This window comes from Varroa jacobsoni, unplaced genomic scaffold (assembly GCF_002532875.2).
Source record: "Varroa jacobsoni isolate VJ856 unplaced genomic scaffold, vjacob_1.0 scaffold_523, whole genome shotgun sequence".
Taxonomy (NCBI): domain Eukaryota; kingdom Metazoa; phylum Arthropoda; class Arachnida; order Mesostigmata; family Varroidae; genus Varroa; species Varroa jacobsoni.
This window is the reverse complement of record NW_019213425.1, coordinates 60,105-74,847: the sequence shown is the minus strand read 5'-3', so window position 1 is coordinate 74,847 and position 14,743 is coordinate 60,105. Positions and strand designations below refer to the sequence as shown.

General features: G+C 39.1%; 2 protein-coding genes and 1 long non-coding RNA gene across 19 annotated transcripts in view; 1 reads left to right on the top strand and 2 right to left on the bottom strand.

Moving 5' to 3' along the window:
* Positions 1 to 3,828: 3,828 nt before the first annotated feature.
* Positions 3,829 to 8,562, bottom strand: LOC111261135 (uncharacterized). 2 transcript variants are annotated; one of them, XR_002680802.2, is made up of 4 exons: positions 8,342 to 8,562; positions 5,845 to 5,940; positions 5,230 to 5,524; positions 3,829 to 4,742 (listed from the first exon to the last, which is right to left on the bottom strand). XR_002680802.2 is itself a non-coding variant. In XM_022834399.2 (4 exons), the coding sequence occupies exons 2-4, from the start codon at positions 5,916 to 5,918 to the stop codon at positions 4,492 to 4,494; spliced, it is 582 nt and encodes a 193-aa protein (XP_022690134.1). In that variant the 5' UTR covers positions 5,919 to 5,940; positions 8,342 to 8,562; the 3' UTR covers positions 3,829 to 4,491. The 2 variants fall into 2 exon arrangements, 1 of the variants encoding a protein (XP_022690134.1); XM_022834399.2 differs by having other exon boundaries at positions 5,883 to 5,940.
* Positions 8,563 to 8,936: 374 nt separating this feature from the next.
* On the top strand, positions 8,937 to 13,822 carry LOC111261136 (uncharacterized). Of its 4 annotated transcripts, none has more exons than XR_015311374.1 (4): positions 8,937 to 9,073; positions 9,319 to 9,476; positions 12,920 to 13,227; positions 13,437 to 13,822. It is a non-coding gene; the product is annotated as an uncharacterized LOC111261136 (long non-coding RNA). The 4 variants fall into 4 exon arrangements; XR_002680804.2 differs by having other exon boundaries at positions 8,980 to 9,113; XR_002680803.2 differs by having other exon boundaries at positions 8,995 to 9,113; positions 13,050 to 13,227.
* The window catches only part of M6 (neuronal membrane glycoprotein M6), a 47,529-nt gene continuing 42,531 nt past the window's right edge, over positions 9,746 to 14,743 (bottom strand). For all 13 annotated transcript variants that reach the window (XM_022834388.2, XM_022834391.2, XM_022834389.2 and 10 more), the window contains 3 exons: positions 13,985 to 14,171; positions 13,397 to 13,609; positions 9,746 to 13,190 (listed from right to left, as the gene is read on the bottom strand). In XM_022834388.2, coding sequence (XP_022690123.1) covers positions 12,984 to 13,190; positions 13,397 to 13,609; positions 13,985 to 14,171 — 607 coding nt within the window. In that variant the 3' untranslated portion in view covers positions 9,746 to 12,983. The remainder of the gene's footprint in view (positions 13,191 to 13,396; positions 13,610 to 13,984; positions 14,172 to 14,743) is intronic.

Here is a 14,743-nt window from a genome sequence, read left to right as displayed (position 1 = left end):
ATATATGCCTAGAAGTATAAGGTGATGAAACCGCCTTGAAAAAACGATGACCAGCGATTGATCGATTCATCACAATTATCATCACTATTTACTGCTACTATTACGACTGCTGCGTACTGAATTATAATGCTAGTTAATGGTAAAAGTATGATTAGTCTTTGATGATCATGACGGTGAGAATGATGCGATAAAAATAAACTAGTGGGTGAAAAGGGGGGTGTACCTGGAAAAAGTGACGAACGTGACACCTACGGAAAACGTTGCAGGCCCACTCTGGCGGACAGTACCAGGGGCAAAAATGGAGATAATAACCATAACAACATAAACAACAATAACAGTAACATAAACACAACTCACATAGAACGATACAGACAAGCATCGGTCAGTAACCTAAAAACATCATGAATGGCGCTGATCGTGATGATTAAGCCTGAACTGGAGATGAGCGAATATCGATCTGTATAGGAAAGACGTTAGTAGCAATGAAGCTATTATCTCTAATATGGTTACGATGAATACTACCAATCTTAAACCTTCACTTCAACACGTGCCGTAACGCAGCTACACGAACACACACAAAAACTACTCTAACAGCGGAGAGACACACGAAGACTGGTTTACGTTAGGACGCCCAGAAATATGTAACACATCGATACGCAATGGAAATCCATAGTCCCTTTTTGCGCATGAAGAAAAATGGGCTCGATTGTATATGCATATATATATATATATATATATATATATTATATATATATATTTCATAGAGACGTTATATTGATAAAGAAAAGCAGGTAACTGGACTAGGGAAACATTTGATGAAGCACAGCAGCAAAAGCGCGGGTGAAGATTTGTAACACACTGCAATGATATACTCGGTGTAATAGACAAGTGACTAATCAGCAAACGAAGACAACAACAAGCCAGATCATAAGTTACACACCAACCAGCGCTGGACGCCTCTTCTTCTATTTGCTTTAAGCTGTTGCTAATAAATATAGAATTACTGACATTTTCGTATAACAAACGCAGCGAAAACAGTAATACGATTCATCACAAATGCTAATAATAACTCAATGACTATACGCAAGATACAAAACGCGATCAGAAAATGAATACAGAACACAGTCGCAACAAGTGACAGTGTGGAAAAAAAACGATTTCTCCTCTGTTGTGGTATCCTACATTTTTTGCCAGTACTCGGAAGTTAGTTTGTTCTCCCTAGAGTTTTGTATCTAAGGAAGAACGTGTATCTAACGCCAATATACATACATTCATACACATCCATATACACACGCATATACAGGCACACATACATACATATATTCATATGCACATACGCTATGTTGAAATAACAAAAACTATTTTTTCCCCTTACTCGTTTATAACGACAAACAGACGGTAGCCGGCGAATCTGAAAGCCATGATTGACATTGACGTTTTCGTTAAGTTCGTGATGGGGAAGAAAAAAGGAACAACCTGGTAATGTGATTTTTGTTTGATTTCGAAGTTCCGTTCAGCCCTAATGAATGGCCAACTAAAGCGTACTATTTGATTTTTCCACTAGTAAGTGCCATGCCGCAGCGACATGATGCAACCTAATGTTTCATCGCGGCCGCAGAGAGTTTCGGCCAGAGCTGTTCTGTGTGTGGCACTGCGCTTGACTAGCATGTATGTAATGTCGCACTAGTAGACGCCAAGTTTTTTGGTGTACCACAATAAATAGACCGGAAAACAGTAATTCTAACCTTTCACTACTAAACCCAATTGCTTTTCTATGTGGTGTAATTAATACGAACGAATAAAACGAAAGTTCAACGGATTGGATCTAAGCAATTTTCCTAAACGAAAGTCTTCTCCATCGCTAGAATGCTTCATCCAATGATAAGTTCATATCAGGTATCGAAGCGAAATGTTGTGGGTGAATGAAACGGTTGAAGTCAAGTCGCTATTTTCTTCGCTGAATTGGCCGGTGGCACGTAGCTACGATATGATGATTAATGGTGTACAATAAGGCAAAAATATGAAACACAACCATATATGTATAAAAGGTCCCGGGCCTACTTCGACACTGAAAATGTCGTCTGCAATACTAGGTGTTGTTAGATCTAAATAAAAATAATAAAAAAAAAAAACAAGTGAAATGATGAAGACTGCGGAGTGGATATAAAGAAAGACATGAACCGCTGTTTATCGGGTTTGCCTGCGAGGTGCGTCCGTCATTGCAATGGTACCATTATACGCAGACAGGTACATGGGACGTAAATATTAATACATAACAATCAATGCAAAAGCCTGTGTAATCGCAACGCAAACAACAGCATCAGGAGGGGAAACAGATATTTCTCGCGTATCTGCCTTAATAAATGCTGTGTAAAAATACCGGACTAAAGTGACCATAACATGCAATGACAATAGTAGAAATTATAAGATTGATAGCCAGACAAATTCGAACGAATACACTGTTAGCCCTATTTCAGCCTAAAATAGACCACTCTTGGGACAGATAATAAAAGATCGAGGACTTGACAAACGATACCGGTACCAACAATGATGAGACGAGAAAAAAGAAAGAGCAACGAATATTAGACCACAGCAATGACCCATGCAAAGCCTGAAAATAACATTCATCATAACAAAGTGATTATAATGAAAATAGCGACAGGGCCCGTGAGTACGTAGCTAACCCCCTGGTGGAGGGAGGAAAAGCACCCAAACAAAACAAAGCAAATATCAACTATGTAGAGAATTGTAGAGACTGTCTGTGTAGTAGCTTACCATTGTCCATACGGGTGGAACTTTCTTTCCAACCTTTCAGGATCGCTGTCGTGGCCTAGAACCTAAAGGCGCGATGGCGACAGAAGTCGGTGAGCTTTGGCCGATGACGAGCGCATGTCGCAGGTGTGGCTGTAAAAATGAAAATAGCGAAATGAACCTTGTATAACTATTGTATCAACTTTTTGATTGTGTAGAAATAAAAGAAGTAGAAGATTTTTATTAATATAATAAATCTACAACCTTACATTGCTACTGTCTTCTGCAACAAACACTTTTGAATGGAGTGCTCGGATCGCAGAATAAAATGTGTTTATTAAAAAGGACCTGTAAATATGTGATTATTGGAAGTATATGAATGACGGTAACTATTTTATAGATGTTAGAAGTATAAAGAAATATTTTATTTAGCTAGCTGTTTACTAGTTAGCTGGCAGGTCGAGATTTTGTAGTACTTAATTTCGTCACATTTAGTTCATTCGGCTATAATTTTCAATATCAGCGCCGTGTTTTTAAGTAATTCTTGTCGAACGGTTTCGGCACGACAATTTTATATAGTCGTCGATAAGAAATGCATGGATTGTTGAAAGCGCTATGTTTACCGCAACACGATGGAGTACCTCCGAGAGAATAAGGTCAATGTTCGATTTTAGATATAATTTGCTTTTTTTTTTTTTTTTTGCTTTCATAAACAGTAGCTGAACATGCAATGAAAGTAAAGATTATAGAGCCGTGAGCACAATTTATAGCGACGCACATAGTGATAATATACAAACATAAAAGAATAAATTGGAGGCCTTATCTTCTTTATTTATCACGGCGATATAGTTGAAATTATATATCACTGTTTTACGGAAGGTCGAAGTAGGCACGACGAAAAAAGAGAAAGGCAAATGAAGGGGTAAAATTAAAGAAACAAATAATCGCTTGTTTTCAGTTTAGCCTTTGATTTCACAACCGTAGCTTTTTTGCGGTAAAGTATCTTTTTGATGTAAAGGCTTTACATATAGGAGCATAAACAAGCGCACACTGAAACAAAAATAATTCCCATATTCATCCAGCTTTTAATGTTTTTATTTTGCGAGCTTACCCACTGAGTCGTCAACAACCGTCACAGATGTAGGTTCTTGTTTAATTGAAAAAAAAAGATCTTATAAATAAAAGAATATTCGCTTCCCGTAATATACGCCGTTCGAATAGTATTATTATTTATTTTTATATCACATGTTCGATTAATCGGACACGAAGTAAGTTCTAGTGAACGGCATTTAACGTTCGTCCCATAACAGGTTATTATAAACTGCACGAGTGAGCGCGCCTAGGAATTTGCGAGTATAGCTTACGCAGTTGAATCCCCTCACGGGCTAATTATCCCGATATAAGTTTGTCAGTATTCATTTTCTTTCCCATCCTTAAGTCCTGTCATAAATGATCCCTGTCATAAACGATTTCCCTTTACATACATGATCTGACGAGTAATAGTCAAAATGAGCTACTGGGCATTGATGGATTCAGTTTAAAAACGTAATGTTTCCGTCAGACTCTTATATGTGCTATATTATATCTAGGATTCTATTTGATTTTTTCCGACTACGCCCTATTCATATAAGTAAGGAGTAAAATTATTTTTGCATGAAAGGCAAAGCTATAGCTTCTGTCCGTACATGCCAGTCAAGTAGTCCGATTCTCCCGATATGCATTTCATGAGGCAATAGGTAATTAGCTTTTATAGCTGTAAATTAGAAATCCACGTATAGGCTGGTTTAGCCATTCAGGGTCCGGGCCGTTTTGCCACGGTCTTGGGAACAAGTGGCGAAAAGGATGCATCTGACTTAGGGCAAGCGCGTTCATGTCATGGACAAACCGGGCCGTTTGTCCTGACGCAGGCACTGTTTCAATCGGGTTCAATGGGGACACCACGAACAATGCTGGAAACTCGTACACCTGGCGCCTTGTCATCGTTGCAGTACCTGCCGGAAAACACCCGAAACATTCACAATAATAATAACAATACCCTGCTACGGCTTTCACGCTACTGTTTCAAATATGTGTTATCTAACGTTTTAGTGAATCTTTGATCTGCTTTACACAAAAGGGACCGAAAGGAAATGATTACACGACACTAAATTCGGCCTATTACAGAGTAGGACGCCGTAATGTCAGCTTGCTTCCTTATATTTTCGTTGATTCAAGCATTGCTTCTCCATTGCGCCGTTCATAGAAACCAAAGGATCTCTCGAACGAATATTGTGCACAAGTCACCATGTCATATTTCTGTTAAGGGTTTTCTACTTAATTTCAGAATTATTCTAATTAATTAACAACTGATTAAAATATCATTACTGCACGTTCTTTGTGTACTTTGCTGATTACTGTAAGAATGTCTGCCCCCTGCATCAGCTTTTGTAATGAAAAGCAAATGCATTTCACAGTTTACTTTATGCACACAAAACGCACCCTCAACGATTTGTCCGTCGCTCGTACGATTCAGTACGCGCAATTCGTAGAGATCCTGATGTCGGTCACTTCTCGGTTCAGGTATAGGGGTTACCACACAACCTACGACTCCTCGTTGTCCGCGAACGCATACAAGCTGCCCCTCCAAGACCTCCTCCGGCGAGAGCAGTTTCAGGGATTCTCGAAACTCCTCTCTAGGTATCCCCTTCCCCTGAGCGTCAAACAAGTAAAGTGTGCCGTCGTGGTCGATCTTGGCGCATGTTACCAGTACTGCGTGTCCAATGACCCGGAGGACCTGCGTAAATAAGGCAAGATGGCGGACAATAGGGATTTTGATGAAACTATAATTGATATGCATTAAGGCAAAAGACAACATCGCTAGCTCCTTTCACGTACAAAGTTGTCTTTGTAGGCAAATTTTATTCGTTTACTTATATCCTATCAGAAGCTATGATATTTAGAAGACGCAAATACGAAGCTCACACAATCCATGGCATGAAGAAAATCATTCAATTGGTACTAACATTAACTCAGATAGATTTACTACATTGCTATGGAATTTACAGTGTAATAACTTATTTGAGCAATTACTATCGACACCAGTTGATCACTGACCTATTCATGGTTTACCATGTTGTAAGATGATGACGTACCGTAACATGAATCGGATTAATGCTAGCGTTCTCCATTGGCTGTTAAGGAGTGTTCCCCCTGAAAAACGATTACGGGAGATATATAAAAAAAAAAAACATATAACTTTCCTACTTCGAATATGTATACATATTCGAAGTAGTAAAGTAAACTTATAAGCTTTTTTTAACAATTGAACGGCTTGTCGCAACTTAACACTAATAAGTAACAAAATGTGACCAATAACCCTTCTGAAAATACCCACAGCAATTGTTTTGGAATACTGAAGGGGAAATATTGTAGGTAATTTGATTGCAGTGAATGTCGTAAACAACGCATAGACTCTACTTGTTGGCTAAGGCTAAGTAAGTGGTTCGATAAGTTATGTTTAGATATATCTTAGGAATAATATGGGTAATGATATGTAAATTGATTTTCAAATTTTTATCCGTTTTATCCTTTTTTTACTATAAGTTCCTTTAATAAGATTTAAAATTCTCTCATTTAATATTAATTCGACGTAAATCTAATTTATTTGTAACAATAATAGGGGACCTTAACTCTTGATATGTTATATATGCATAATTTATCATTCAATTTAGAAACGTTTTATTTTTATTTACCATAAATAAATGGAGCAGATACCATTTCCATTATCGTTATGATTAAACACGATTTGCCTTTGGTAATATTTTTCTACCGTATATATATGTTTCCTATATTGTGGGTCCCTTAGTGCTGCTGGTTTAGTTTTTTCACCCTTACAGTATATACTCAGTAAATAAGAAATCAGTTCTAATCTTTAATGGCTCCTGTACCAAAGACGCGACTACGGATATATGCATTCTGACCCTCAATCCAGTTGATCTGTAAGCTCCTAGGGGTACACATTATCTCAGAACTCAAGAGCCAATTTGTTAAGTCCGGCCAAATATGAGACCCACTTGTTGCAATAACAGGATTAAATGATCGTTTCAAGACTTTGTTTCTTAGCAGTCACCAGAAGGCGTAATGAACAACGGCCAAGGTGGCCAAGACGACAAGCTTGACGCAATATCCTTGACCTTAATATGTTGCCAGCAAATCTGACTAAATATTTGAACAGATGGCGGCTATATTAAATACAACTTATGAGAAACTGGGTATGACAGAACCAATATTTGCAGCTTAGCCCAGTTTGCCGGGAGCCAGTAGGAGGCACCTGCCATTCTGCACACTGCTGTAGTAACATAGAAAGATGCGTAGCTGAAGTTAAGGATAAGAGGTCAGTGTCAGCAAGGCTAGAGTCCTGCGAGCGTCTGAAGAGTACTATTAACGAACTTATATAGAAGTTCGCTAAGTTTAAGGACTAATTCTCGATAAAATTCCATACCCTTCTAACTCTAGAAGCTCCACTTCGATTCAACATCACTTTTACGAACTAGTTAGTACGCCCTGTTTAACTGGACTGCCTCTCTGCCGTTAAGTCAGTTCTTTATGAATTTCTAATTAAGATTCGTTTAATGTATAAAGTCGGCCTTAGACGTTTTTTTAGTTAAGGCTCATGGCCCGTGCTCCTTCTGGGTAATTTTGCTAATGTACGAGTGTGTTCGAAATAAATTGGATTTCGATATTCCGCTTTGTGAGTGTAGATTGTATTTTAGAGTACCCATAGTGCTTACAAGGTCGAACATTTAGTAGGTATTAGGTTGTTTTTGTATGCGATGTCTTTTATTAGCTTGCAAAGTTTTGTCTTTAAATTTTACCCTTAGTTTAGATTTTAAATATGGGACTCTCGGCTAAAAAAGAGATGAATTTTAGGTACCAGTTTTTCGCTGGTCTCAAAAAGCTGTAGAAGTAGTCCAGGAAATTGGTTTTGCATGCAAGGAAAATAGTGCAGGTAAAAGATGCAGGCTTCTTCCATAGTTTTCTTTCTTCAGGGGTGAGTCGAAACAGTCCTCGTTAAAGCTCTACTTAAGTAAGCATGCCGTGCTTGGTGCAAGACAAGTAACTATCGACGATGGTGTTTCTTGTCACCGAATGTACTCTTTTAGAAATGCAAATTGCATGACCTGAACTTAAGCCATCATGGACTTATGAAGCAAGAAAAGAGCTTTCCATGTATCTATAAGACATGACCGTTTTAGAAAAGAAACAACCATAAGTTGTCTTCCAAACAACATAACGAGTGTTATAAACCCAGTAAACAATTTGCCAACCTTATCGACCTGCTGAATCCGGATTTATGGTATTGAACTACTTGCGTTTCGTTTGCTCGTATTCGCTAGAGTGACCTCATACATGAGTCAGATACAGCAATAGTGGTAGAGGTTTCAAAGTCAATAATGTTTCTGACTCCTCTGTGACTGCCCTCCGTGGAAACTTGTGAGTAACGTTTTTCTATATAACAACATCATTTCTTGCAACGATCAGTTTTTGTGTGCAACACGTTAAACCGTTACAGCGCTGGTAAACAGTAACGACCCACAATTGGAGGACTTACCGACTTTCCTTAAAGAAGACTCCAATGATGAATTGCTTCACTTAAGGTCGTGTCCCCACACTACCCTCCTTTAACTTGTTAGCCTGCAAAAGTCTCGAGTAGAGAGAACTTGACTCCAGTGACAGGGCTTGCATTTGGCCGGTCTCGCGACTAAACGACCATGGCGTCATCAAGCCAAAATGTATCATGTAGTTTACACGAGGGGAATGTTTTTCTACATTGTAATGTTGGGCCTAAAACGTTATGCGAACGTGTAGAATGCAAACAACGGAACGTGCAGCATGCGTATCCATCAAGTTCATGTTTCAATGCGCGTACATTAAACACATCAAAAGTCTACAGACAAATGCGTTTCAGTTAGATGGATAAAACATAAGAAAGCTAAACTAACGTGGTGACCAGATAGTAAAATAGCTGTTCGCTGGATGCAACTCGAAGAAGGACGATTTAAAGGCGAGGAAGACGATGCTTTCGATACTAACAGTTTTGCCTGCTGTCGAGACGACATCGCTAACCGAAATATATAACAGTACATAGGAAAGCTCAATTGTGAACTAGATTCGTTTATTAATGGCTTAGAGGTAGACGTATAGAGAAAAGGACGGAAAATCCGATTCGCGATGAAGGATCACAAATTGACTGTGAATTGCCAAGCTGAAAGATTTGGTTGTCTTTCATTGACGTCAAAATTTTTCAGCTTCGGAGACTGAAATCGTCTGCCTGACCTCTAGGGTGCGTAAGCGACCTCTTGACGATAGAACTATGCGTGCAGGTAATAGTCCATGGTGCAAGAACAGAGAATCGATATTTGCTGTGGGAAACAGTAGCTGTCTTGTTTCGTATAATGTGTTATATATATATAAGTCGACACTGTGCACATAGTTTTCGCCAAAACAAGTATGTATGTCATATTACCGCATGCTGCATATTCACGTCATTGACCTTATGTCAAATACTTTTTTTCCTTCATCTGGAAGTCGTACTTGTATGGAGCTGTTCCGCGGTTTGCCAATAGTGTTCGAAATTCCCGCGGTGGGTAGGTGTCTAGGGCGTGCGATCTATCAACAGTCGAGATGAAACCATCGTAGCAAATAGTCTTCAATGCAGTTCAGCATGCTAAGAGGATAACGTGAATGTAAGTAAGAACGTTTCGTATGATATTGCACTACAGAAAACCTGCTCCATAGTCTTCTAAAAAGAAGCATATATTTAAATGAGTTGGGATCGCCGACCCACCCAAGGGCTATATACCACCAGAGATATACGTTTCGGATAATTGCTTGCTGGCCTGTTTAGGTCCCCAGAAGCCATTAGTTCTAAAAGCTAGTAAAAAAACGTACACATTAGTGCAAATGTATACTGTAAAGTAAAATTGTAGTATTAGGAATAAATGCAACCAGCGTATATGTTTAATCGTGTTTATTAAATACTCCGATATTTGCTACTAATTCTTCTAGCCCGTTTCGTGTTTACAAGCCCGGACAATAATTCCGCGAACTGAACCTTGGATCTTATATTACAGTGTGATTATATTACTATATGTTATTATATATATTATATAATTATTTCCCATTTGAAGTTCGCATGAAAGTAACTGCGCTCGATACAGAGCAATTTACCTTCATGTCTACAAAAGCTATACCTACATACCTTCGTTTCGGAGTTATATGGGTTTCGTACAACTAAGTACAATAAAACATTATATAACTTGTCTCAGGGTTTAGGCGTCGCTAGACTTAACAATGTTCGGTCCGAAGCAACTTACGCCGATAAATCCCTCTGCTAACTAACATTCGCTTTCATTTCTCTAGGGTCTGTCGCCCGACTCGTTCAAGTCGTATCCGAAAATATCTATGTGCCTTTTTTCGTATGGTTCAGTACTGCGTGTTGACTCAAGCGATGAAAAATAAGAATAGAATAGTATGCGTTGGGAAAAGATGCAACTTCTGGGACGCGTGAATTAATAGTAGTTACTTTCTTGTCCTACGATGGTGGACCTGCAAAGGTTAAGTTGAGCATATGACGAACGGTTGTTGGCAGCAATAGATAACAGTTTACCATAAAATGATCTACCACGACCGGCATCTCAGTCAACAAAACTCTGCACCTCCTAAAAGTAGCCTATGGTTTTCTGGGCGCACCCCATTATTTGCTCTACTTTTCTTAAATAAATTGGTCACCTTCAGTGTTAGCAATGTAGCTATTGATCGAAGTTCTAACTTTCAGCCCCGCGCACAAGAACCGCGAATCATACTTCTTGTATCTAATAACCTTTCCTTGTTTGCATATTTGTCATAGTATTATATATGTATGTTCACTCAACTTTTTGCGTGCAGTCGGCCATTTACCATTGAAAGTAATATTTGCGAGAAACTGCTTGTTTTTTTGCAGTAACTACCTTTTCCCGCGCGCTTGCACGTGTTTACACTAACCATCACTCGTACGTGAGAGTATACAGAGAGAGCTAAGCTAACTAAGTACTATGTTGTATATATGGAAAGGGAGAGAAAGAGGCAGAGGGAAAACACTTTTGACAGCAAAGGATGTTTTTCTCCATAGCAATTGTCATATCTGTGATTATTACAATTGTTGGTATTTTATACGTCTATGCACTGACTTTATTAAACTTGAAGGCTTCGGGTAGGGTGATAGGGGAAGCGTTTAAATCTTAACGTGTTTCGCCGTGAAATTTTTCAGTTCTACTACTTGCCCAAGCGCTATCTCTATATATATAGACAAAAACTTTCCCCTATATATATATATATATATATAGATATATGAGAAAGAGAGAGAAAGAAAAACATAAAAACGCTTCTCAATTGACAATTTCTTCAAGAAAAAATCTTACTTGGGATTGGCGTAGGGCTGTACTAAAAGCAAGGCTCGAAATCATTCAAGAGGTTTGCTTGACGACCTAAAACCCCGTTTAAGAAAGGGCAACAACCTCCATGGAATTCTTATAGCTACATATGCTTATAACAGGAGCTAGAGACGGACGCCGCAAATCGAGCAGTATTCGCTATAAATAATAATGCATTTTTTATTCTCAGTTATAGACGCCGGTCGACCCGATGGCTTAGAGGGACAAATTTCTCGTTGAAAAAGAGCACGAGTCGCCGCTGAACGACATATACTACACAATCTGTGCGAGTAAATAAAGTTATTTATCTTTATTCGCACCATTCGTTTAGCATTTTATCACCTTTGTCAGCGTTCTTTATCAAGCACGTATTCCATTTGAAATAGTACAAAGAGACGGAAAGTTTTTTCCTTTATATTCATGAACATCACAAACAGGCCAGAGAAAATTCGGCGTCTAGATTATAATAGTCGTGAGGAGACGTTCGTGGTCTTGCACTGCTTGGGCTGGAAAAATATCTTTCAACCTAATATCTGCCACACCTGACCTTCGAGGCGTTGTACGATCATTGTATTGCGGTTCAGGATCGTCCTGGTATCAGTAAAACGGTTTGGAAAACGACATGAGCGAAACAACTTTTGCTTGTTGTATGTTTACCTCTGTAGCTGTTATTCACCATATTTGCACTGTCTACTTAGGGGCTGGTCGGCGAAAACGTGGATATCCGTTCATGCAGACATGTAAACAATGTTCGAATTAGATTGCAACTGACTGTAGCAGACGACGAGGGCAAATGCTAACGATGTTGCCAATTTTTTGAAAATCGCTAATGTTGCAACGTAGTGCAACGGTGCCACAGTGCTAATAGAACAGTGGATTTCCTTCTTGTCAGCCACCTCTGGATACGACAAGGGTTATTTTTACACGTAATTCTAACAACAACAACAACAACTAGCATTGTTGTTGTTGTTGTTGTGGTGATTATCATATATAGCTGCCAAATCAGGTGACATTACAAAAATAGCACTATTCCTTTTTCTTTTCTGTAATTTTTCATAATTACGCCGGATAATAAGGGTTGTCTTCACCTATTACCGCTGGTACTACATATTGTGATCTGAGTAGAACGTTCCTGTCTGTGCGGGAACGTGTCTGTCCGATTCGACATAAAGCAGAATGCTAGTATAATCAGATACATGACGCCTCGAGTGGAAGTTTATAAAGTAGTATAGTATGTTTTCCAATTATGCAATAGAAATGCATCAGTTAGATGATATGAACAAGGAAGGAATAAACGTGACCGTTCGTGATCAGGGATCGAATATGCTGCTATCAGAATGTTGATGAATTGATTGTTGGCTGAATAAAGGACACTGCGCCGTTCGTTCACTTATACACAGTGGCAACCGCAGTGGCTTAGTATGACTGTCACCCCCTGTACTCCGTATCACGAATCTTCGACGTGCCAGGGCATTGACTTGGATTAGCAAGCGAATAAATATCTATGCGCACAATGCATGACAAAAATGGTAGTAATTACTTGATGCTGATTGTAGCCTAGACAACGAATATGGTTGCAGATGAGAGACGTCTGTCAATGATCGATCTTCATGCGCGCAACATTGATTCATAGCGCACCATAAAATATTACTTACTTATTTTTCTAAATGGGTGTAATGCTGAATGTGTTTATGATTTTTTTTTTGCCTGTTTTACAGCGGTCTTGCGGTGGTGGATGTAATTAGTATTATCGTTGCTGTTATTCTTGCCCGCTTGTTTTCATCAGTATCTGCTAACATTTCCCTTTGCCCCAAGGGGCCCCATCTCGTTCTCGTCCAACTCTTTAAGGATCTGCAAGTCCGCGATTTTGGCCTGGTCCTTGATGCGCGTATAGTTGGCCGACAAACACATGAGATAATGAATGAGGCTGATCAGGACAACGACAGCGGCCCCGGTAGCAATATAATACATGAGCGACGCGCTCTCCACCTGAAAAAAAAATAGAACAAAGCACGAGAAAGAAGAGGTAGGAAAAAATCAACGGTGAAAAATATTTCCCGATGGAACGAACATACTCAATTAGTTTTCATATTATAGCCGATTTATGTCACTTTATCATAGATTCGTTGTAGCTAGCTCTATTAGTTGGTACCATGAAAATCTTCGTATGACCCAGTTAGTACTATGGTACTTACGTAGTCATGGCAAAACTCTTTCTTTTTGCCTTCATTGCAGATGTTTTGATGCTCACGTGACACCTCAGGCAGGAGGAAATCAAACTGTCTGAGATCGATGCACTGCTTGTTGAGGTCAAGGTTTGTGGGCTTAAGCCGATTACACATACCCGTCCAGCAGAAAAATACAAAAGATATGATAGCCATAGAAACGCAGATGAATATCCACGTGAGCTAAAATAAGAACACACACAAGTAAGAGTAAATGAATATGCACGATGTAGACGCAGTGTAGGCCTGCAATAATTCAGGTATACGAAGTAGCGCCCTTTCGTCAGTATAACGGTATATTTGTTGGGCACTGACACTAGCGCACGGTAATTATATAAATTTGATACAATGAAAGTGGATGTCGTTAATAAAGCTGTAATAAAATTTAAGTAAATACTTTGGTGACGGGTATCTTTCATTGCAGGCTTCAATTTATTAGTAAAAACAATAGTCATGCAAAATAGCAATATAAGTACCCTGCAAACGAGCTCTGTTTTCTATCATTACTCCATCTTATTTTTTTGAGAATGGTAATGCAAAATAGAATACTTTGCTTACCTTAAGTAAATACGTAAAGGTCATCAGGAAAATGCAAGTGAACCGACCTCCCGCTCTCGCCTTCCAGTCCTTGTAGACGGAGGTCCGCGTCGAACCGGTGCTCAGGCAGCCTATCAGCAGGATCAGAAGCGCCAGCATACCCATTCCAGCTCCGACTGCGATAAAACCTACTTGAAGGTCTTGGAGTCTATGCGACGATCCCCGAACGACAATGCGATATGAGTGTGTCGATGTTAAAAGCGTCAAATTTAAACACTATTAGGGAGTCATCTTTGCAGTTCGACGAGTTATAGGGTTATATTGTATGTTAACCATTTCTTAGCTAGACATATGACAGTAGCCACCAGAGATTATCAGGATCCATATACATATATGTGTGTGTAATAGAAGCGATTATGTTCCGACTAGGCAGTCTCCCGCTAACGTCCTGGATATGCGCACAAAGCTCAGGTTCAACAAGCGGCAGTTAGCATTTGTTAGTTATATGGTGAACTTTGTGCTCTATAGTGTAATAAAATGCTACCGATGGCAGTATAAAACAAGTAATCATACTTTGTATACCACTCTTGTTTCGTTTAATAAAGCGCATTCAGTTCAAGTAAGAGCTTGTTGGCCAGCTACAGCGGATAAGAAATAGAAGCAACGCGCTACTAAAATGAGACTTAAATGAAAGCCTTCCCAAAGCACTTTAGCCACTGGGAATGGTTATATACACACAAGGCCTTTTCTACTCCGTAACGGAAAGGATATACGATAAGC